General features: G+C 42.8%; 1 protein-coding gene across 4 annotated transcripts in view; it reads left to right on the forward strand.

The window, feature by feature from the left end:
* LOC126543862 (synaptotagmin-1-like) overlaps window positions 1-23,364 on the forward strand; it is a 252,245-nt gene extending 228,881 nt beyond the window's left edge. For all 4 annotated transcript variants that reach the window (XM_055062404.2, XM_055062405.2, XM_055062406.2 and 1 more), the window contains 4 exons: window positions 2,231-2,515; window positions 3,636-3,749; window positions 9,237-9,351; window positions 12,326-23,364. In XM_055062404.2, coding sequence (XP_054918379.2) covers window positions 2,231-2,515; window positions 3,636-3,749; window positions 9,237-9,351; window positions 12,326-12,672 — 861 coding nt within the window. In that variant the 3' untranslated portion in view covers window positions 12,673-23,364. The remainder of the gene's footprint in view (window positions 1-2,230; window positions 2,516-3,635; window positions 3,750-9,236; window positions 9,352-12,325) is intronic.
* The last annotated feature ends 1,499 nt before the right edge of the window (window positions 23,365-24,863 follow it).

The raw sequence follows: 24,863 nt of genomic DNA on the forward strand, positions 1-24,863 counted from the left end.
GGAGACTGAAGACTGCGTTTGCAAGAGCGTATGCTGTGGATAAGCAATTACAGCTTTGACGACACCAGCCCCTAATATATAGGCTGAACCTTACAAACTGTGTCCGAGGATGCGCTTAGAAGGCAGACCAGTAGCTTAGTAAAACTCTGAATAACTTAGGCAAGGTACGTGGAGATTCGGATTTGAGAACTTCCAGCGTGATCTCGCCGCTATAAATGTCTTCGTTATGGCTTCACCAAGCAAATTGTACGTTGATGCCATTGTACATCAGAGGCTCGTCTAATAGCACGTCCCTGTTTGTTCAGCAATGTATCCAGACAGCTTCTTTAATTTCGCCACTTCTTGTTGGGCTTTTAAGGGCACCGAAATATTCGTGCAGAATTGTGCAAGTTGCTCGCGCGTTTTCATTCTGCTACTGCAGTTAGTCTTAGAAGTGTTTAATTGCATGATAATATAATTGTGAGCACAAAATATAGTCATAATTAAATTGTAAGTGAAAGTGCGTACATTTTCTTGATGATACATTTTGGAGTGGCCGTCATGCCAGTAACATCAGAATCCTAGAAAAAGATCGACAGTCACTTAGGAATGCGAAAACTTAATCACTTCATGGATGTACACTTGCAATTATCACGTGACCCTGATACGTCATACATTGTCACGTGTCTTCACAATTTTGCCTTCATCTGCCGTAATCCACCTTGCTACAGTTTGTACGAACCTTAACCGAATTTATTCCACCCTAATTCACATTATTTACCCATAATTGCTCATAATTAACGTTGTTCTATTTACTACCTTCTGTATCACTACTGACGCCATACAAGACGCTGATGACGTCACATTTTATTGCTTTGTATAATAAAGCAATAAAATGTGACGTCATCAGCGTCTTGTATGACGTCAGTAGTGATACAGAAGGTAGTAAATAGAACAACGTTAATTATGAGCAATTATGGGTAAATAATGCAATAATGCCGCAATTTCACCCCTTCTTTCTGTTGTGTCTACTAGGCCTTGAAAGTATGTATAATATACTTTCAAGGCCTAGTAGACACAACAGAAAGAAGGGGTGAAAGTATACAATATTTGCAGTGCAGGGCAAGAATAGAAAATTAAACTGTAAGACACTTTGAACAGCGATGTTGAATTAGTGGTGTCACAAATTGAGACTGTGGAGGTGGGAAGGCGGTTCCATTCAGTGGCTGTTCTTGGCAAAAAGGAAGAATGGCACATCAATTTTGTGTTGATGGTCGATGCGAGACGAGATACAATTTGGTGTGGTGAAATATTTTCTTGAAGAGAAGGGTTAAAGTACCATATTCTATGAAAAATACACAGACGAAGGTACCTACGACGTAACCAAAGGTCAGGTTGACCTAGTGTTCTTTTCATGGACGTGACGCTAAAAAGACGTGAATAATTTGAGAGAATAAAAGGGCGGCGCGGTTCTGAATGCTTTCTGAATGCTTTCAAGGGAAATGACAAGATTGACATGAGCAGGGTCCCGTATGGATTGTTGTTGCGGAGAACGCCATCTTTCCTACCTGAAAGGCCATAAAATGCTTTATCATTAAAAATGCAATACCTACACACATTGCTCAATGCGTGGACGTGTACACGTTACTTAGATTTATGCATCAATGCGTTCAACACCCTTCAGTCGTCGATTTAACACCCTTCTTCTAGCAAAGTCGCACCTATGTGTAGTGTACACCCTTGTGATAGGGTGTTTTGACCGAAAAGGGTGCTAAAAGGGTGTGGACAGGGGTGTAAATGCAGAAAGCACCTCTCTTAACACCCATAAGGGCGTAAAAATGTTTAGTGTGTATGCGACAGTTGCTTTGCTGGATACAACAGTTGCGGGTGTATTCTAGCGTTTTTCGTAGGTCACATTGGTAGGAAATAGAACACAATGGGGAACAGCGTTGATGACACGACAGAAAAAAAAGAAAATCGAGCACATGCACTGGGTTCCGTCTTTTGTACTCGGGCACTCGCCTTCGCCTGTCACGGTTGATTGATTCATTCAATCGCTGTCCCTGAAAGTGTTCATCAGAGCAGCCGTGGAGTTGGGACAGTGAAAAAAAAATCAGCCTAGTAACGAACCAACCAGCCCGATTTCATATTATCGAGAAGGAACATAGTCTATGCGTTATCGCGTTTCAGAGTCAGCAAATCTTCGGCCCTTTATAAAATCGATGGTTCTTTCGTTTTTATCGTGCCACAGGAGGCACAGAACCTTCCTCCGAAGCCTCACGGCGTCGTGTGCGACCCCTACATCAGCTGCAAGGTGATCAAAGGCCGCATCAAGAAGCCTCGCCGCGGCAGCACTGGCCTCCGGCGACCCAGCTGCATCGGCCTCGGCAGCTCGGGCCACTGCCTGGGCCAGTACCAGACGCAGACCAAGCGCAAGACGCAGAGCCCGCTCTACAACGAGACCTTCTCGCTGGACCTGGCCAGGGGAGAGTTGAAGGACTCGTCCCTTTACTTGGCCCTATTCGACATGGACAAGGTGAAGGCTCCAAGTTGGCGTTCTCAAGCCCTTCTGTTGTGCATCCCACTGAGAGCCTGATGCGGCTGACGAACACAATCGCGTTTCATGTCGGTTCTTATTAACGGTTGCAGCGTTACAAACACGAAAAATCAATTTTTCTAAATTGGCGCTGTCGGGAACAGGAAGCAGCATATCAATGTCCATGGTCAAAGTATGAGCGTCTTCTCACATTTCAGCGCGGCTAAAACAGTTTTTTTTCTTTACAAATACACAAATGAACGTTCAACACGCAGCGGGTTGCCATGTTAACGCTCTATCTTGGAGTTTCGTGTAATTTTGCGGTATTGAAAATGCGCCTTTCATTTTCGACGACACCACGGCATATTTGATATTAGTGTTACCTTCATATGTCAAATGATTCTGGGAAGAATATGCCTGAACCACTTTGATACACTTCCGCATATACCTGATATCATGTCTGCCGTGAATATATAGCGTTGTCATTTACTAGTAAATTTTAACACGGATTGAATGTATTGCGCAACACAATGCGCGAGTGCATCAGGAGGATATACAAGAAGACTATAAAATTCGTTGTAGGCCCCTCAATTCTTTTTACACCAATCGCCACAAGATAGCTGGTATACCAGGTTTTTTCTCCTAACACAATTTTATAAAACAGCTTCAGCGAAATAACATGGTTCTAATCGAAGTGCAGTATTTCTACAAGAGGCAGACATTACTTGCAAAAGAAATTGAAATGCTCATTCAAATAAATACCGTTTGGTTGTTCAACGTTTGAAATAATTAGTTTAGGGCACATATTGAATATTACGATTTGGAGCTGGTCAGTTCACAATGGAAATAAAATAATTCTGAAACTAGCACTACTTTTCTAAATAAGCGCCATAAGAACTTGACCAAAATGTGCTGTCGCACTCAATTTTCTTGACAAAACACGTGTTTATGCATTGCAGGAGCTGTTTACGTGAACCTGCAATGTATCTAATTAAACAATTTGGAAACGTTATCCAAGTATTGATGTGTCTTCTGATCGTACGAGCTTCGCTGCTATGATTGCAGCCTAGCAATATGTGCCATTGCTATAGAAATTTGACTTGTGGATCATCTTTCGCAGTGCTCCAATGACACCGAAGTAGGAGAGGTGATCGTTCCTCTAAAAGAAGTCGACAAGCTGGTTGAAGATCCCTCTGAGCACATGCTAGAATTGGAACTGAAGGAGCCTAAGCAGGTGAGCTCTTGGCACCCCCACCCTCACTAGTTATTTACCAGCACAAAGCATAAACGAAAATGAAGGAACATTATTTTCCCGCAGACTGACTTAAGGTCTTGTGAACAGTTTCCTTCCAGCTTTGGTTCTGACCATGATGAAAAGCTATTTTGGTATTGTTGATTCACGACGGCTATTTCTTTAGCGCAAGTCACTAGTAACTTGTTATTACATATTTTTCGCAAGCAATGCTGCCTTCATAGGCGCATGTCGACACCATATTCTTTTGAATATGCTTAATACAAGATACATCTATAATTAAACACAAACGACTACCTCTGTGTCCAGTGTGCAAAGTATGGAAAGATACTACCAACCTAATCTCATCTTAAAACCTGTTCAGATTAGAAACAGCAACAATATAGTCCGCATTCAACATGAATCAATGAATATCATGCTTTCAGCTGCGACACGCACATGGTCCGAACTAGTGTAATCATTGGTTCTCGCGCAATAACAAATACAAAATATGCAACCCTCTTCGGGAAATAAAATTGGGCCTAACGGTCTCCTTTATTTCGTTTGTATGTTGCATATTGTGGTGTGATTTATGTATATTGTATGTCTGCGGCACGCACTGTTTGCATAGTTCAATTTTTCGCCACTCCCACCTGGTGTAGTATGCAAATCGATTGCCCTGGCAAACTTGTGTACGATTCATTGACGAACCCCTAGGTCTGTAACTTAGTAGGCTTTGATAAACTGAGTAGACAACGTTATCATGGAGTCATGTTTCAATTCTAGCGTTGCTATTTCAGCCACACAGCTGGAAGATTTCGAGCATTCCGTGCGGCAACTAGCGATTGGTTTGTGGACCGTGGAAAACGGTATGGGTGCAGGCAGCAGGCCAATAACATGGCCCCGAAGATCATTGGCGTGACTTTGTTTTTTTATGATCTGCTGATAATCGTGGATTCTATGTCTAATGCCGCATTTATCCGCTTTTCTCTGAAAACGCATCTACCGGCGTTGTGGCACCGTCGGAACCCTAATTAGGGGCCTGGTAGCGTTTCGCGTTTGCTCAATGACACACAGAATATTGCAATCCGAGATAGTATGGCGCAAAGTAAAAAAAAAAGAAACAATGGTTCTACGGACAAGAACGCGCAACATCGTTCTCGGTGAATTTTGCGATAACTACTTCAGGATCACCATTATGAGGACATCAGCTTTTCTACTATTTCATCATTTGAAATGCTTCAAGTTTTGCAGTATTTGTGATGATATAGCTCAGGAAAGCTTCTGTAAGTAGCATTCTGCAAGTTATCTTTCGTGTCTGCAAAAGAAAGCTTCTCCACACCACTTTCTCGTGAACCACTCGTTTCCTTTACAGTGAGCTTTTTTGTTCACGCTACGTTGATTGACCCGAATTGTATTGTGTTGTCTGTTTGCAAAGGTGTACACTGGGTTTTTGTCGTGGTGTTTCTGACTGCAGCAACGGGCTGTGTTCCTGAAATTTTTGGATATTGAGGGTCGCCTACGTGTAGGAAGTGGGGAATTTTATTTGTGCATTCAACTTAAATAGCGCAATTCGTTTATTATAGGCTACAGTAAACGGCACAATTAGCAATGCCTTGGAAATATTTGGTTCGATTCATTCTTCTGAAATGAAACATTCCTTCAGAGTCGGCACAATATTTTGTGCAGGGTGTCGGAACGAAATGTTTTTCGTTGTTCTTTTAGTTTCGGCCCATTGAAAGAATATCTGTTCCGGTTCTGCTCCAGTATGAAAAAGAAATGATCTGTAAGGGTTCATAATGGTAGTGGTTCGCATCCAAAAATTTGCTAAGCCATGTAAGGAAAAAACCAGGAATAATTTTTAAATAAGTGATTTATAAATTCTGAGATCACAGTTAAATTTCTTGAGTCAAGGCACTGAGCTTGATCTCAGAAGCGCCATTGAGTGTACTCGTCTTAATGCTAGATCACTGGTCCAATAAAACGAACGTAAAGGAACATAAACGAAATGATAAACCTTCAGTAAGAAAGCCTTGTACGCGCAGAAAACGAAACTATAAACTCTTCAGCACGCTTGCCCTGTGCGTCGCTCATCTGCTAGTGCACCCAGAGGCAGGCTTGCTTAGACTAATGGAGCGCTTGACCGGCTGTCAATCAATCAATCAATCAATCAATCAATCAATCAATCAATCAATCAATCAATCAATCAATCAATCAATCAATCAATCAATAAATCAATAAATCAATCAAAGAATAAGTAAACCAATCAAATAATCAATCAGTCATTCACTCATTGAGTTTATTATTCGTAACAAAATAGAATACACTGCATGCAGTTGAGACTCCAGAATTCAAAGTAAGTTGTGGAAGGGGTCCCTGTGAGTGATAATGTCATTCATATCTGTGGGACAATGTCGTATAGATGAGTGTATACCTTAAAATACAAGGCAAAACCTTGTACAATATGCAAAACGAAATTGACCTTTTGTGAATTTAAGAATTGTCGAGGAAGCACTGGCACAGTGAGTTTGAAATATACTAAATGGATGATGATGAAGTTATGTCTTTAGGAAGGGTATTCCAAAGACGGGCTGCAATATTTCTAAAGAAAAATGTGCCATAATTTGTGCGCGTACGTGAAACTGTTAACAATGGTAATAATGAGGATCGTGTTGTTGGATAGAGTATTAAGGGTTGATGAAATTGAACTGACGGACTTCGTATAATATTTTTTAGAAATTTTTGCGCGAGAACTGCAATGCGGGAGCAAATGTGACAATGCAATGCTAATATATTTATTGGAGGATAAGCAAATGATTAGACGTTAGTACGTTGGGCAAAAGTGACTATTTGTAGAACTTAATTTTGAGCTACCACAATTCGCTGTAATGTTGTCGGATACGCAAGTTCATAAACTGAAATACAGTACGACACATATGATTTGACAAAACTACGGTAATGGATTAGAAAGGTTCGTAGTGGAAATAAATACGGTAGATCATAAAATTATGGTATATATTTGCAAATCTTCATATTTACCTCAATGTGCATGATTGTGCCATGTCAAATGCTTGTCTATCACTAATCCTAGGTATCTTGTAAGACTAACATTTTGGAGAGCAACTTCATTAAAGAGCCAATGGCCATCCTGACTTAGCGGCGTGTTTTCAGCAGGAAAAAGAACTATAAACTTGCTTTTATTAAGATTTGGAATCAATTCATTTCTGTTTAACCAGTAAGAGAGGCGGTTGAGAGTGCGATGAGCCTTTTCGTGTAAATCTTTGTCATTCTCAGCCGCTATGAACACATTTGCGTCATCTGCGTATAGGACACATTCTTCTAGTATGTATAATAGACGATCGTTTATGAATACAATGAACAAAAAACGACTAATATTGACCCTTGTGGGACTCCTGTATTAGTTTTTTTCATCAGATCTTCGTCAATTGATGCAAGCGTACTGTTTCGCATTCGTCAGATAGCTTTCTATGAAAGTGTTAGAAGTGCCACGAATACCGTAGTGCTCTAATATATACAGCATTTGCCAGTGATTGATAACGTCCGATGCTTTTGTCGTCAATATATATCCCCATTGTAAGAAGCCTATTTTAAATATTCTGCGTAGTTTTTTTCAGTCAAGGTCAGCGAGGCTAGTTCTGTACTTTTCGGTTTCATGTAGCCATATTTTGCGCTTGGGAAAATTTTGTTGTTTTCGAAATAAAGTCTAATTCGTTTAAAAAGATGCTTCTAGCTTATCTTGGATAGAGGCAAAAGCAACGTTATTGGTCGGTAATTTTCGACTAGTATTTTGTTCTCTCTAAATACCAGTAGTATATTGACAAGTTGCAAAGCTGTCGGTAGGACACCAGATGAGAACGCTGTATGTGTTATGTCTGCTAATGATTCCCCAATAAAATTCACCGACTGTTTCAGCAGGGCTACAGGTAAGTCATCATGAACATAATGTGTTGCTTAACGAAGGCACAGCAGTAAGAATTTCAGCGTGATCAGCAGGAGCCAGATAAAAGGAGCTGCAGTGATGGTTTATTATGGGTAAATCATGAATGTGCTCATAGTTTGTGGTTTGTTCTTTTGACGTAAGATCTGCAGCAACTTCTGCAAAGTAACTGTTAAATCTCCGTGCAAGTGCATATGCTTCACATATGCTATATTTCCGTCAGCAGTAGCTATAGCTTTAGTTTGGCGCGTTACGTTATTCATTGCGTAGTTTCGCACTACCCGTGCCCGAGATACGTGCTAATTCTGACGTCGCCTGACGATGGTTGTTTCGCATTGCCGGCTTTCCCCTTGAACCGAAAACCAATAAAAAATATTTCGGGTTCACTCCCTAACAAAATAATAAAGTTTCGGTTACGTTTTCGTTCCGGTTAAAAATATCGTTTTTTTTTCGCCTCTCCTTTTTTGAAGTCGTCTCGTTCCGACACACTGACTTTGTGTGATGTGCCGCCTGCACTTCTGCAGGAAGAAAGAATTTGGCTTTATCTTCTGCATTTCTTGAGGCATAACCTTAACATGGAGCCTAATCAGAGATATTTTTCCTTTCAGTCATGCTTATATGGTCTCCACTGAGCAGTGAGACGTGTGCGTAAATAGTATTGAACCAGAACAAAGGCCCCGATTTTAGTGTTTCAAAAGTTAGGCGCTCAAACTAGATACCTGGCTGACCTGTAGATAATGATGAGCGCTCCAGTGCGTAACGACGTCTGCGGCACGAACTTTGGCGGCAGAAATTCCGCTACGAAGATAGTCAAGTCAAAACTTTGTAGTTTGCCTGTTCAACCTTGTTTTTGTGAAAGCCGTCACAAAATTTGTGGGGTGCGCAGCTTGATGCCTGTCGTAGAGAAAGCGCTAATCTGTGCATTGCTCAAATGCACTGACGAGGTCGACGGATCTGCTTAGCGCACAGATCGCTAATTGCTTACCTTTTTGTTGTCGTTTCGCAGACCTAACAGTTACAGGGTGCGGGGCTGCGAGATACACTCTTTTGAAGAAGTCACTCCGCAAGCAAATTATGAAGAACTCTTATCTAGTCATTCTTTTGTATATTTGTAAATTGTTTTGTTGTTTACTACATCCTTTCTTCTACGCGTTCTCCCTCTCTCCTTTTCTCCCCTATGCCTATCCCTCGACTGCTTACTGTCATTAACATATGTGCATACGGCACCGCTAGACAGTTACAGTGGGGTGTAGCTTCCCTTCCTTTCTTTGTTTTCTTATTTAGTTATTTATTTTACCTATCCTTAATTTTTTATCAGTAAACAAGCAATTACTACCACCAATACTAATACTACTAATATTTCGCAAAATATATTGTTCAAGACAACTAACACTAATATTGTTTTGTTTAAATAAAGAAAACAATCGAATACTGTATGCGCACGTAAGTTGTTTTATTGCTGCCGTACCATTTTTGCCTTCTTATACTTATTGCACCAATTCTATTCGTTCTTTTTCATGTTCCGTATGCAGTACAAGGGGGAAATACTCTTCGGCCTGAGCTACCTGCCAACAGCCGAAAGGCTTACCTTTACCATTATGAAGGCCAGCAATCTGACGTCGCCCATGAACAACCTCGAGTCGTTCTGTGAGTTCTTGTACATTTCTCGTCTGTCGTTCACGAATTTGCTGTAGTTATGAAGAAAGGGAAAAATTTTCATTTACCCAACTGTAGCACGAAGCTACGAAGGAAACCCATACGGGTTTCTAAGAAAGAAGGCTGTGTCGTTGAGGAAAAATCCCGGACCAGGACGAATTTTCCCTTAACACCAAATTGTTGTTTCTGAGAAGCCCATCTGGATTTCCTTCTTAGCTTCGTGCTACACTCAGGGTGGTGGCAATTTTACCCTTTCATGATACTTTCTACACCTTGCTGGATTCACCACAACTGATTTAGCATGGTGCAATTATGTTTGTTACTCCTCCGAACAGGTGTTTGTACCTACTTCGCATCTTTTCTATTTTCCATATGTTGGTAACGCGGTAGTGGTAATTATTGACTAAGATCCTCATATTTCAAGCAGAGTTCTGCAAGTTAGGTAAAAAAATGGCACGCTAAAGAATTTCACGCTCCTGTTAGTGGCGCCGTTTGCTTCAGCTAAATATAGAGCTATACTGTAAAAATTATGGGGTTTTACGTGCCAAAACCACTTTCTGATTATGAGGCACGCCGTAGTGGAGGACTCCGGAAATTTTGACCACCTGGGGTTTTTTAACGTGCACCTAAATTTAAGTACACGGGTGTTTTCGCATTTCGCCCCCATCGAAATGCGGCCGCCGTGGCCGGGATTCCATCCCGCGACCTCGTGCTCAGCAGCCCAACACCATAGCCACTGAGCAACCACGGCGGGTTAGCTATACTGTAAGAAACGGGGTTAACATAGGAATATATGTTTGTGTCATTTGTGCATTGAAACCTTTATTTTTGCCAGTGAGGGAAACAAAGCACTGCTCCCCTTTCTCGTAGCATATGGTAGCAATGATTGTATGTTGAAAATGCACCATTGTTAATATCGAAAAATTAATTACTGCAATAATAAGGGCGCAATTTCATGCAGTGCAAAGTTTTGTTTTAAGCACTGTAGTGTTTCTGAGGTCACATGGCTATCAAATTGGTTCAGTAACGCGGACAGCAGTGACAATAAATTTTTGAGGAATTCACTGCTCTCTAATGGAACTGGCAGCGCTTTTCATTAAAACAGTAGTTTTACCTCTTCGAGGCTATTATCCTAGGAATGTTTTATCTGTATCTGCGATAACGTCAAAGAGGGCACATGCAAAACTGCTCATATAGAAGCGTCCATTAAGGATGATGGCGAAATTTAACATCTAAATCTCGATACTATTACCGTAGGCAGGAGGGTTGTAGCTTTAGAACCACAAATAGGTCAATCAACACTATGCGAGAGTTATCGCTACTGTATCACCATGTAAAGTCATATATATGACCGCCACGTTTTTAATGGTGTGGTACAAAATCTATGTCGCTGCCACCACATGGACGAATAAATTCAAGCTTTTTTCAGATAAAGCGTGCCTCGCGATAAATAAGTCGTGCGTGTTACCAATGTGACAACGTGTACGTTTCTACACGCTCAGTAAGAACAGTGCTCTGTGCCGAGCTAATGCTCATATTGGCTGAAAGGGTTTTCTTTATTTTCATAACAAGCAACAGGGCCGCTTTCACCTGCCAAATACTTCTGTCATGGTTTAGCCCCAACTTTATAGGTACTCCCTTGAGACGAACTCGAAGGGACCATGAAAATTTGTTCGCCTTATTGGAAGTTCGTCTTATCTGCAGAAAAATTGGCAACATGACCAGGTGCATACAAACATCGCACTTCAAAACGGTAAATAAAGTAGACTTGGAAATGGGGAAAAATGTCATCAAAAGCATTTATTTAGATAAACCTAATAGAAAACTTAATAGCAAAAGGAGAAACGAGGCCAAGCGCCGCGGAGGAGGAAAGTAGGCGGAGGCGCGCTGGGTTGACCTCCTCCAAGAGTTTCCGCAGGTTTTGTTTGCGATACGGATGTACCAGCTTCGTCTCGTGCTAGCATCGTCCTTGCGCGCCGTACACTGCGTGTGCCAGTGAAAGCGTGCGACGGTGAGGCGAAGATAGCGGCTGAATGTTCATGCGCAAGGAAGGAAAGGGCAAATAAGCGCGCCCTCTTCCGTCGCGAAGAGGGGAGGCGAGGAGGGGACGTTGTAGTTCGGCGGCTTGCGGTCGCGCGGGCTATATCTTGCAAGCAATCTGCTGAGGGGGCAAAGTCTAGGTGGACCGATGGCTCGTAGCTTTCCGTGCGCAGTTTTCTCGCTGCTCAGTTTGCGTTGAAGCAATACACAGCACGAAGGTCACTTCGCTCGCTACTGCTACCGCGATTGCGCTCGCAAGCTTTATCATAGCGAGCGTCCGCGGTCATCGAGTGTGGTGTGTTCTTGTTTGCCTGTGCGCGCTGACAGCATGCTTGCTAATTTAGTTAGTAAGCGAATGTTTACATGGGGCAGTTCTACTCCGGCGGCCGCTGCGTATGGCGCGGCCGTGCAAGCCATGCCTTGAGTTTGGTGTGCGATGCGGGCAGTGTAGGCGTCTACGTGCACCGAGGGCCGACAGCTTCGTGTGTGTTATACGCTTGCGCCTCACCCGCGTTCACGAAGTGAAACGTCACTGCAATGGTTTTGGTTTCCCCTCACGTTTTCCCACGGGCCATGTGCGCCGCAGGCGTCCAGTTGGGTGTCTCGATGCGCGCGCCCCTGGGCGCGGCACATCGGGGCACTCTAGCCTCCAGGATTCGTAGGGCTGTCGTTCACTCCGAACGTTCGTTTTAATGGAAGAGTACCTCTGAGGCGGTTCGTCCTAAGTGGATTTGCCTCTGCATTGAGTCTATGGAAAAGCAAGCAAACCTTCCCAAGTTGTTCGTTATATGCGAAAATTCGACTTAACCGGGTTCGTCTTAACGAGAGTTCACTGTACTTGTATGTTTACTTTGCATAATTTGGTTCAATTCACTGAGAAGATTGCCCTCTTTTCACTTGCGCCCGTGCGCTTTTAATTCCACAGATCCCTGCGTCCGCGTGCTCCTGTTCCACAGCGGGAAGCTGCGCAAGAAAAAGAAGACCGCGTCCCAGCACGCCACTCTTTGTCCCGTATACAACGAGTCGCTGACGTTCGACGTGCCGCAGGCCGAGCTTGACAACGTCGTCTTCCTGGTGGTGGTCAGCCACCGGGACCCCGCGCAGACCGTCTCGTCTCCGGACTCGCCCACCACTCCCGTGGCCGGAGCGCCGCAGCAGCATGTCGGCAAGGTGGTCGTCGGAGCCTGCGGTCGTGGCAGCGTACTCCACCACTGGAACGCCATGAAGCAGAGCCCGCGCAAGCAGGTCACCCAGTGGCACACACTCCGGTGAAGGGAAACAGCTCCGCGGGAAGCGCAGGGCTGTGTACACATGGACTCCGGAGTTACTGGTGTGGACATTGGAAAAAAAGGCAGCGCGCACGTCGGAATTGTCGAATGGTTATTCCGTCGCGCAAACACCAAAGTCACCTATGGGCGGTGGTACTCCTTTTCAGTGCTTCGAAGTTGCTAAGCGGGAGCAATTGTGTTTCGAATGGAAGGAGTGACCATTAGAAAAACAGAAGTCGCTGGATCAAGTTTTCTTTCCTGCTGTCACACCTTTTCAGCTTGAGATGTCAGGGGTGTTTTAGAGGCACTTCCGAGAGAGAAGAAAAAAAAAAGAGAATACCGGAAAATCTCCTGATGCACGAGAATATCATTTGCTGCTTTGAGGGGAAATGAAAATATTGGTGCAACTTACGTAGATATTTGCGGTTTCCCATCAATATCCAGCCCCGGCGGTAACTTGAGAAAACATCTGCATTTCCCTGTGGCTTTTCTAGCCTCAGGCTCTGAAAACAGCTCCGTGCACAGTGGTTTGCAGTTGGGCAGTAGCCAACGCGAAAATAGTGCAACAGCGCTCGGTTTGCAGGTCTGAATGTTATCGCTCTATCCATTGATGAGAACCCAGTGTCCCGACGCTAGTCACGTGTTTTGTTGCATTTATGTGGTAGTTGCAGCGAAATGCTTTGGTTGCTGCGCTGCGTTGCTTTCCAATACGCGTCCATTCAGTCTGGAGATGTGTATTTTGACCAGCTTGAGTTTATTGTTCTAAGAGATCACTTACGATCTTTGGCAGCCTTGAAGAAGATATTTTGAAGAAAAAAAAAGTCCACTTAGTTATTTTTTTATAAATTGGGAAGCGGATGGATTTCGCGAAAGCGTAAGAGTAACAAGTGCGGGGAAGTTGCGAAGACTGCGTCTAGCTGGTCCTGTGCTATGCGCGAAGGAATCCATGTGGACAAATTCCACCATAGGTGGTTATGAACGTCGCTTTCTGCCTTCGTTCCAAATGAGCGAATCTGTCATAATTTGAAAAGAAAGGGTGCGTTCTTCACAAACTGTACTGTTGCGCATCCCATGACAGGCAGCCGTTTGAATTGTATCATGGCGGGTCATAATTGAAGGCATACTGGTGCTGCGAGGCTATATTAATATACGAATATCACTAACGATTTCGTCGTTTGGTTTCTGGTGTGGTAATTAAACGTTTCCTTTTGGAATCCAATTTCCTGGAGCGTCGTATTTCTTTCTTCAAAAATTAAAGTACTGAAAAATTTACAATGAAGCAAACGCTGCTTGATCTTTTATGTGCCCCATCAAATCTGTTTCCGAAATAGCTAGATTTTATTTAAAAGAAGCGAGAACCTCGTACAATGCGTGCCTGAGATTTAGGCGCGTCATCACATTGCCACGGTTACGGGGCATTCTCTGAGAACGCTGTAACCCATTGAAGTAAGAAACGTTTGCGAAAAGCGAGTTATCGGCGGCACCATGTCTACATTAATTGTCTGATTACAGTTGCCGACGCACCACAGTTATGGGTTAACTTTGTCTTCCTTTAATGTAAGACATTTTCTTTTTGTTGCTGCAGGATGAAGTTTCAAGAGAACTAATGGCTACGGAAGGGTCAGGGGGGATGCGTTGTCTTGTGCACGATATTGGTTGCTGTGAATGCAATGGCAAAATTTTCATGTTCTCTGCAACAGGAACTACATTGTCAGTGAAGTTACGTTGACTTGTGCTGCGATGCAGGATGCTAAGCAGTTTGTCTTAATCCTTAAATATAGCAAAGAGCAGTTTCTTACCAAACATATTCCTTTTTGCACATAGAATTTTTAAGCACATTTGGAAGCAAACCATAATGTCCAATTAGGGAAGTATTTAGGCGGTGCTGCACTTTTTAAGATCTTTTTGATATAACACGAGTCTATACGCTCTGCTATCAAGAGCATTAGCTCGTTAACGCGTTTTTTACGTCGATTTCGTATAGTCTTCTTGCTTAACCAAACACGTCCTGCTAACGCCTTTTTGTTTGGCTGTAGCGGTGCCTTGCTTGCACTAGCGAGGTGGAAAAATAAAGTTGCCTTGGCAACGCAACAAAGGCTCAGTGAGAATCAAGACGAAGAATGCTGGAACCTGTCCTATCATGGCGTTCTTGCTTGCAACTAATACTCGTTCTTAGAGATGAACTTTGAGCTTGCCGTTTCACTTTGTATTTCTTGCTTTACAACGTGTTCGGGCATCTGGCATTGACACTAGCCATTACGTCGTAAATGAATGTTAACCTTCTCTGTGATTACCGCCATCTTTCATCAATACGTCACTTTAGGCTAACTGTTGTGTCCTCATAACTGTTCGTCAATGTTACCACAGCGCAACTGCGCGATACATAAAGATCAACTGTGTACTCAGTTATTTAATTCTGAGAATAGCTTTGTGCTTGGTTGTTGGCGAAATATTTGAATGAATTCGCCAAGTGAAGCTTAGCCGTCGTCAGCGCACTGACGAATTGTTAACGCTCGCAGTGCGAAATACCATTTTTTAAACTAAGAGATGTCATCACAAAAATATTTGTTGTTGCTGCGTGCGTCTTTAGGCTCTTGTATGTGTGTTTGTTGTAAATGTACAAAGCCAAGCGTCTTGGGTTCATAATTTCACCAAAAGAAGCCGTTATTTGGTGTTCCCGTTCAACCGCATATGATCTACAGTGCCTGTAGTTCGTATGGGAACCGAGCGTTTCGGAACTCAGAAGCCACAAAATTTTTAAAATTGCTGTTTTACCTAGCGAGTATATTTTACCGAATATCGTTTTTGTTTGGTTAGTCTCGGCGTTCTACGTTTGACAGGCGATATTGGGTGCGCGGGCTGACAACAATTCATGAAAGACACGAGTTCATCATAACTACAGGTGTTTAGGAAATATAGCATATTCGAAGAGGGATGTATGGAAATATCTGGTATATACTGAAATATTGATCTGACTGCTCTCAGCCCTTTTTCGATATATGAAAAAAAGACTGACCTTGCCTTAGAGGCCTCGTATTTTCCTGATCGGGGTGCGTAAGGCAACCATTAGCTGCAAAACGGTACAGTGATTGTGGCCTTCACGTAATGAGGAAATGCTCATTATTGGGCTTGTCGATCGCCAAGGTCACTCGACAGTGCCACCAGCACATATGGTATAGACTTTTCGTTCAGTGCCAGGTCCGTATTTGTCTTCGAATAGCATTCGACATGATTGTGCGAAACGAAGGATGGAATTGTAAAAAGATATTTTTTCCGTGCCACATAAATCTAACTGCGGAAGTTTTGTTTCCTACAAACAGGAGGTTGTATTTCCATAGCTGTTCTCTCACTTGTTGAATTTTGCACTGTAGATAAAGATGTATAGAGTAGCCAAGTAGTGCCGAGTAACACCAACTTTATGGCTAGAGCGCGGGTGTGCAATTCTGAACTCGATGATGGAGACCGCGGTTTCTGGAAAACTTGTGTGAGCGTGACGAAACATTAATGAGCAGATGAATCGAGACTGTGCTCGGGGATATGAGCCGAGTACATGTGATAGCCATGCCTATATTAGTTATATTTTCGATAAAAATAAACAATGTACCCTGGGCTTTTCACTTCGTTATTTAAGTGAATTTAAGTTGCATGTGGTGGACAAACTCGTTTTTCATGCGGAATATGTACCTGACGGTGTTTATATATCATTGCTGCCTACCAACATTGCTTGCTTCAGCATTTCAAAATATTGTTTGGTTTCTCACTAATTTGATAACAGTTGTTGGTGCTGATGATAGGCTTTTTTTCTTAGGTGACCGTTCATGTAGAGCACTACCATCATAGGCATATTTTTAATAGATCTGCCACGTTAAAATGATGAATCATTATATATGATTGGCTAGCCAAGCTGGCACGTGTTAAGTTCAAGAAAATTTCATCCTTCCAAAAATATAATAGATGCCTTAGCCAGACATGAAAGTTTCAACGCAGGTATGTTAGGTGTTTAGACAGCTACATCAGAAGGTGCTATCTATCCACGAAGTGTTCATGCAGGTTTGGCAGTGTAAATATAAAAACAGCGTTTCTTTAATTGATCTGCCACTTTAAAATGTTGAATCACTATATATGAGGGGATAGTCAAGTTGACACGTGTTTAGTTCTAGAAAATTTCATCCTTCCAAAAATATAATAGATACCTTAGCCAGACATGAAAGTTTCTACACAGGTGTCTCTCTTTCAGCGAACTTTCAGCGAACGCGCCGGGTACGAAACTGAACCTCGGATTAAACGAAAGAAGAAATGACTTTAAAAAAAAAAGAAAGACTCTGAGAGTGATGTGTACAAAATTACCGCTGAGATCATTAACTTATGGGAATCGGTGTTCAGCCTTCCTAAAATATTATACAGATACGCACGGCAAGTATTAGTGTTGTACTTGCGCTCAGGCGTTTCATTTAATTAGGTGATACTTTCTGCTTTACTATTGTACTCGTCTCTCTACATTTTTCCCATTTATGTAGTAGTTTTTTTCGCGCCTGATCTCAGCGACGCCCAGAACGTGTTTTGGTGACATTTTGCCGGCGCCCCCTGCTTGCTGCTCGCAACCAACCAGTGGAGCTGGGTCTCGCGCTAGACGACAGCACCCCTTGCACGCGCCGCGCCATCTATCGGCAAGCGCGCTAGTTGTTCGTGTGAGACAGGGCATCGACGCACAGCGGCAACGGGGAGAAGAGACAGAGAGCTTCGCTTTGATAAAAAAAAAATATTGTGGGTTTGTAGTGCCAAGTATAACTGGAGTTAGTATTGCGGAAACGTAGACTTTCGCTATCATTAGCTTAGAATGTTAAATATATGTAGGCGATAGCGTGACTTTCATGTTTTGTTAAGGAAGCGATATATCTATTTTCTGTAAAGGTACACCCAGCTGCAAATACAACATATCGATACAACATACCTGCTTTTTTTTCTTTAGTTCTTGAAACACGTTTTGTATAAGCTCTCTCTACCAAAGACCGTTTAGTATACTTTCGTAGTATTTTTCTTCTTTATGAATCTTCTTTCAAATATTCAGTGTGCCTAAGGCTTAACTAATGTACTGGAAGTGAGAAACCATTTTGTAATGAGGGATGTTGTGGGCTGTTATTGCAGGAGAAAAACAAGTACGCACTTCAGGTTGTTACGGTGTTTGTAGAAGACTCCTATATGGTGAAACCTATATGAGAGAGTACTATTGTGGAGGTCGTTTAAGCCAAGAGCTGTTTCGGCTTAGCAACCGAAATACTGGAGACAGCTTATCCCACACTTGACACCGTGCTAGCTTGATTTTTGATTTCATGCTCCGTCTATCTCTCGGCTGCCGCAGCATCACACAGTAGCCAGGCATCAAACAGCCACTTTGGTTTCTGAAGCTTAGATGTCATATCTTGATGCAATCATAAGTGTTTTACGCTGACGTTTATTTGTTTATGGCTGAACAGCGCAACGAGGATTATCGTTAGTTGATTTAACATGCGTGTAAATCATAAACTCTGTCCACAAAATGTTCGCAAGGGCTCGTGGCACAAAACGCCTGCACAAAGTAGCCAAGTTGTGAGCTCACCAATTCAATACACACCCACACAAAAAAAAAAAAGAGATCTCACAATCTGGTCACTCGTTGCACACAGGAGGTTCTTGTGCAGGTAGTCATGTGACCCGGCACCATGATCTTCTTCTTTTTTAATTCCTGAAGCGGTTATTATAGACAATCGTTCTGTTCTGAGGCTTCTGAAATGCTAAATATTCGACATTATTAATGGCGAATACGCATTACAGATTTCAGTTTCGCGAGCTAGAAGCGCGGCTGATTTTTCTGGAGTGCGTAGGAGTTCTATGCCCGCATTGGTGTGGTGTGGTGTGGCATCAGTGTCATTTCTATACCAGAACACGGTATCCGCACGCCCTTTCTTACGAAAGCAAATTTTAGGTGCTGTTTCATGCGGCGCAAGCTCACGACTGTGGCATATTGCAAAGAAATTGCAGAGGTCTGAAAGGGAAATCTGAAATGGCACGTACACTATGTTCAGCCCTACCACCTTAGGATACTTTACCAGGCAGAGAGGGCTGCAGTGTTGCAATCCTCTGCCAAAATAACTAGCCTGTGGCGGTGGACGTTTGCAGGTAGACCGTAATAATTGCTTATACAAGCAAGACAAGCAAGCAAACAAAACTACACCGTCTGTTGTGTTGGGTTATATGACTTCCATGGGTGGATTTAAAAAAGATCGTATTTGCTTTCGTCGTCCAAAAAAGCAATAGTACGCTGCTTTAGAATGTGGCTTAGGGTTTCATTTCAGCGGCTTCTATTATCTCTCTTTTATTCCTACTTCTGCTCCTGCCAACGTGATGAATTTCAAATACAGTGGCTTCGAACCCATGTTTGGGGTTGCGGTATTGTTTGCGGGAATGGAAGGAGAACATAAAACCTAAATGAGTGAAGCTGATGAAATGTAGCGCTATCACAAATTATTGATAAAGTATGCTCGATCTTTGATCAACAACAATAACAAAAAGGAGAATTTTGTAATGTAAAACACGCAAGGCGTTTCACGTAGGGAAGACAAAGGTGTCGATTTGTATGTTTGCTTATTTTGCATGTACGATTACATATTGCTTTTGCCTAGTTTTTGATACTCCTTTTGCGACAATTTTTGACGGTAACCTGAGAAAAAAAAGTAATCGGAAAAGAGGGCTCGCCGTAACGTTTTCTTTGACACTCGTCGTTTAGTCGTGCTGTTAATCTGTTAATATGTTGTATTTATCGCTGCTCTAAAACTATTCCTACGTTAAATTTTTTTCCGCCCTGACAAGCAGCATCGCATAAGTTGCTTTAAAAAGTTGTGTCGGTAGTTGTTGCTCTGATTGGAGACAAAAATAAATCTCGCTCGGATCAGTACGCCATCGGCATGTGACGGCGTATAGGGCGAGAAATCTTTATGTGCGTTCCACGCAGAGCATGTGACCTTGGAGACTAGCGTAATTCAGTCTGTCTGCTGCCGCGATCAGCACTGTGTACAAAACGGTACGGTGACGCTGTCTTAGTTGCACCTAACTATTCCAGCTACGTAGAAGATATAATACAGAAGCAAATGCCATGCACTGAGTGGTTGCTGTGAGCCAGCTCCCCAGTACTTACGGCTACTGTGATAAGAGTAAAAAAGAAAAGCGACGTGTTAAATGTGCGGCAAAGAGAAAGTGAGACTGTTACATTTGTTCGGAGAGTCTAGAAGATCCATATACTTGCCAATGGCGGGTACAGGCAGCGTGATGCTCGATAGTAATGTACAGCCAAAGTGCGTGCACATTGGTGCAGCGGGTGACAGATCCTTCCCTCCGTTTGTGCATTTCCGCTTAATTTGTTAAGTTAAGCTTTCTGATACTTTAATTTTCTCGAAAGGGTACGTTCAAATTTAGCCCTCAATCAGTTTCTCCGTGGACATCTGTCATTCCCAGGGTGGAATGCCCAAGCGTTTGGCGTCCGCAAAGTTCTGGAACGTTAACCAGCATGTCGAACATTATCTACTGTGCGCGCGCCTTGACTCGAGATGTGTTCACTACGCAGAGTACCGTCCTTCGTTTTTATATACGTGCTCTTACCAGAAATCTGTCATCTGTGTTACCGTTGTTTGCATTGTGTACAATTCTCGAATGCGTGCTTTGGGGACCTTGTTGAAAGAAGGTCTTCCCTTAAGCGCGCTGCGCTAGTGTTGCCCTAAAACCTATGTGACGACATGCCTTCACAAACATGACTGTGCTAGATGTTGACCGTAAAGCCAAGGCCATTGCACACCATCGACACTGGTTTCAAGTGTCGAAAATGGCTACTGTGGCAACTTATTATTCAGTGTCCGTGACTGCTGAAAGGTTTGATAAATAATTGCATCTATTGCCCGCTTTGAGGACCCAGAACTGGGGGCGTGCCTCAGGAGTTGTTGGGTAAAGGCTAGTTTGTTTCATTCTGCCGAAAAAAAAAAGCGTGTAGCCTGAATTAGTACTGTCGTTTCAAAAGCTGCTGAACGCGTATAGATCGAAGAAGCTCTGGTGTGGAACAGCGTCATTTTATTGCCCAGTAAGCGTCACCTTTACCCAGAAATGCTGAACGTATCGTAGATGCTACACTGTTCTGATACGTCAGAATTCTATATAAGAGCGAAAAACGGCACGCATAACTTTTGGTAATGTTTTCGATAAGATGGAGCAAGTTCCCTCTGCGTTGCGGATACCTCAAAAATGCAAGTGCTGTATAAGCACTTACCGTACTAATTATGACATAAGTGAAATAGCATTTCAGTACTTTTTCTAGAAATGTACTCTGGGTGGGCAGGCAAATATTGACATGTTGCTCTAAATTTCTTGATGGGTAACTGTGTTTATGACTTGCAGGGTTAAATTTAATTTAAAGATGCAGTTGAATCAAATGGTCCTAAGAGTTCACCATCTTCCTGCATCGTTTAAAGTCTCACATCTGTAGTTATTATTTTTTGGCCTTGTAAGTGGCGGACGGAACTTAATGATCTCGGTATTAGTTTTGATTTTTTTAGTTTCTCCAGGGTTTCCTTTATCGAAATGTTAGGCACATCAGGCAGAAAAGGTTTGTGCACCGACCCTCATCTCATCCCGCCGTGACTGGAAGGCATATCGTCACAGGTCCGTCTTGTGCTGTCCTAATCACACGTACATACAAGTGTAATTTTATCCGCATCTGCCCGATATGTGTACGCCGACGTGTTCCCCAAGTGTCGCTACAAATTGAATTTGTGGTTTGTTAGGCGCCACTCCAGAAAACCGTGTGTTAAATGTCTATCGGTGCCCTTGACATTCAAGTGTTCTCAGTGTTGTCCGTTGAGCAAATCTTTTTTCGGGACCCTCGTGTCGAAATATGGTGCACCCTCATGCACTGACACGCTTCAATTTTTCTTTTATCCTTTTCGACATCTTAAGATGTAGATTCCTTAGCAGGTGTAATAGTTGGTGGTGTATTTACTAACACTATATCGCGATTCTGGCACTGTATCGATGTTCACGTTCAGCCCTGCTCTAAGATTGCTACTCTCAACACCTTCTCTAGCGCTATGGTGAAAGCTGCTGCTAAAAATATTTTGCTCGTGAACGTGGCACATGCTCTCCGCCGCAATGGCGCATGTTGTGAGATCCGGATCACGTGCCAAGTTATTCAGCTCGTGCTATTTTCGTACACTTGAAGTCTTGGCATTGCTGCGAAAACGGCTTTAGATGGCATTTTTCGGCTAGTTCCCCAAGCGCACGTAAAGAGAGTTTCCAGTAAGCTAAAGTACATCAAAGTTCGATGCGTAATATCTTTGCACTTCAACGTGCGACCGTCGTGTCATATCTGGATAAAAACGTGTCATTCGTCGATTTTCTATTCTACGTTCGGCACTTCTCGCAGTGCTAGAGTGGTGCAAGTTCTTCCCCCTTTTACCTCTTGCCTCTTTTAGGAACAATGTGGGGAAAATGTGCTTGGGGCTATGTGCTTTGAACGATGCTGTTTCCGTTCCAAACGCCAGAAGTGTATTTTCGCTACATTTTCTAGCTCCGTAGCTGCATGGCATAATCATTTATTACTCTGAAAGCACAGCAAGCATAAAGGTAGCATGTATAATCCGCCCCCCTCCTCACCAAACGGTCTTGTTCTTTGCCTTTCGTTGAAGTGATCGTGTGCAGTTAGCCGGAAACTAAGCAAAGCAAGTAGACTGGCGTTTACTGGAGCAGTTTTTTAATAGAAATGACAGCTTCCAGAACTCCCTCATTTCCACGCCATATACCGTCCCTGAATACATATCAAGAATCAGTAGAACCACGCAATTTAGAAGGCAATGTCACTTGATAATAGAACCTAACGATAAGCGCATTGTCACACCACATTAGAACAATTAGGAATGATATCCTTCAGAATCCTTGTAGCTCAACCTGGAACAAGAATACATAGCCTATGGTTTGCACTGTTTTTTTCGACTCAATTCAGTCGTTAGGTTTTGAAGGTCTAGTTATAAATTTTTTTTTGTGTGACTTCGTATCTCAGAACTGATGGGTGAACAATTTCATCTCGGCACTCTAGCATCCCAACACGGTAATAATGTGAAATTTATAATGAGTGCATAAAACCCTTCACACTACTTGCACATGTGTTGGAAACCGCTGTTTTTGAAGAAAATTCATTTCATTCTGAAGGAAAGTGTGAAGGAATGACTTGACAGGCTTCGTCATTACTGTTTTTTGTTCTAAACCTGAATCTGCACACGTTTTTCAGCTGTCTGCATTCCCTTGCGCCAAGATTTGGTACTTTTTTTATTGGAAGCAAACAAAAACATCAATGCCCTTTTCAGTGACATTTTCATTGTACAGCGAACACCCAAGTCGGTGTGTTTGGTTTCCCGCTAGCTGCTCACGAGCAAGTCTCACTTTAATATTGCCATATCTATTATCGTATGTAATCAAACCAACAGCATCAGAGGTGATACAAGCGGGACCTGGACTTTGCTCTTTTCTGGCTCTTATTTCAGGACAAGCAGAAGTGAGAAGACTATGGGAATATATGAACATATATTATATACATATATATATTAGCTCCTATTTATTGACCTCGGCGCCGATTTATTTTGGGACGTACAATGTAATAAAGAGTTGTTCATAAGTTCCGAGAGATGCTTTGTGATGCTTGTTTATTGGAAAACGTGAAGGTTTTGTGTGTGTGTCGTCTTGATTCTGGTGTTAGCAGCTTTTTGCTTTTCCAACTTATTTGCCGGAATTGCACCATATTAAGTTTGCCGACTGGTTTTTACAAAGTCTGTCCTTGCATTGTGAATGCGAGCACATTTATTTCAGACTACGTTTACTTAAAAATTGACATTTATAGCAACACCGGAGCTCAAATGCCATGTTGAGCTTTTATTGTGCCAAGCCTTCATGAAAACGAGACGCTATTTCCTTTAGTCGGTGAGACCATGAAGCAAGAATCCTGCAATCAGTCATATCACAGCTGTTTGCATGTGATAGAGCTGACCTCAATTGTAACGCGAGCACCTAATTTGGGCCACTCGCATTGGCGTTCCAGAAGGTTAGGAGATGTATCCATGAAATTTAGCGTTATCACCCATCCTAGTTCAGCTGCAATAAGTAACAAGAAGGTTGCCAAAGGTTCGTAACTCAAGAAATGCCGATGCCTGTCTGACCGCAGCAACAAACAACTGTCATTGTTTGCGGCTGCAATGGGTAAGTATGCAACGTACAGAAAAGAAAACGGAACAGGCACCTAGAAGGTGTTAGGCAGTATGGCATGTATACTTCTTAGCCGCTTACTCGTAACACATATCGTATAGGTCGATTATAAGGGTCGCAGACACTTAAAAATAACGAACTCTTTGCATCAGCCACCGCCTCGTTTCACAGGTGACACTCATAAAAAATGATCCATCAATATCCAGGTTCATAGGCATTCCTTACTTAAGGTTCCTAATAGTGCATGGGCCTATCGATCACTTAGTTACTCTACATTTCCTGTGTCCATGTTTATCCCCTTGAAGTTGACGTCTTTTTATTTTCAGACGTGGTACAGGAACTTACGCTACATGGTAGTACAATAACTTAGCTGCCTTACTGTCAATTCTCGCTTTGTTCTATGACGCTTTCCTAGAAAACTAGAACGAGGCGCCACCTAGAGCAATGCTTCGATTCGTTAGAACGAATACAAGAGTGTAAACTACAATTTAAAGAACACAATGAAACGGTATTTCTTCCCAGCGATATCTCGCTTTTCACCTAAAGCAAGAACGTGCGTACTACAGCATTGGAGAACTGCCGTAGGAGAGAGAGAGAGAAAAAAAAAACTTTATTGATGCTATCAAGGGGTTTAGCGGTGAGCCGCTAAACCCGCTAAACCGCTGCAGTAGGAAGAAAGTTAGCATTGGGCGCTATCCGAGCGTAGCTCGAATGGCACGCAATGCTTCACGCTGCCCTGCAAGGATGCCCACGTTACTCTTCCAAGTACTCTCCATGACGCCGCACAGGAGCGGAGAGTGCGTAGCTTTAAGATCAAAGGGAGAAGCACCGGGCAGTAAGGGGGTCGAAGCAGGCACTGTACGTCTATACCGAACGCCGCAGGCGCTGCATCCAGCTGCTCCGGACTGACTGTACATGCGCATA

This window comes from Dermacentor andersoni, chromosome 10 (assembly GCF_023375885.2).
Source record: "Dermacentor andersoni chromosome 10, qqDerAnde1_hic_scaffold, whole genome shotgun sequence".
NCBI lineage: Eukaryota > Metazoa > Arthropoda > Arachnida > Ixodida > Ixodidae > Dermacentor > Dermacentor andersoni.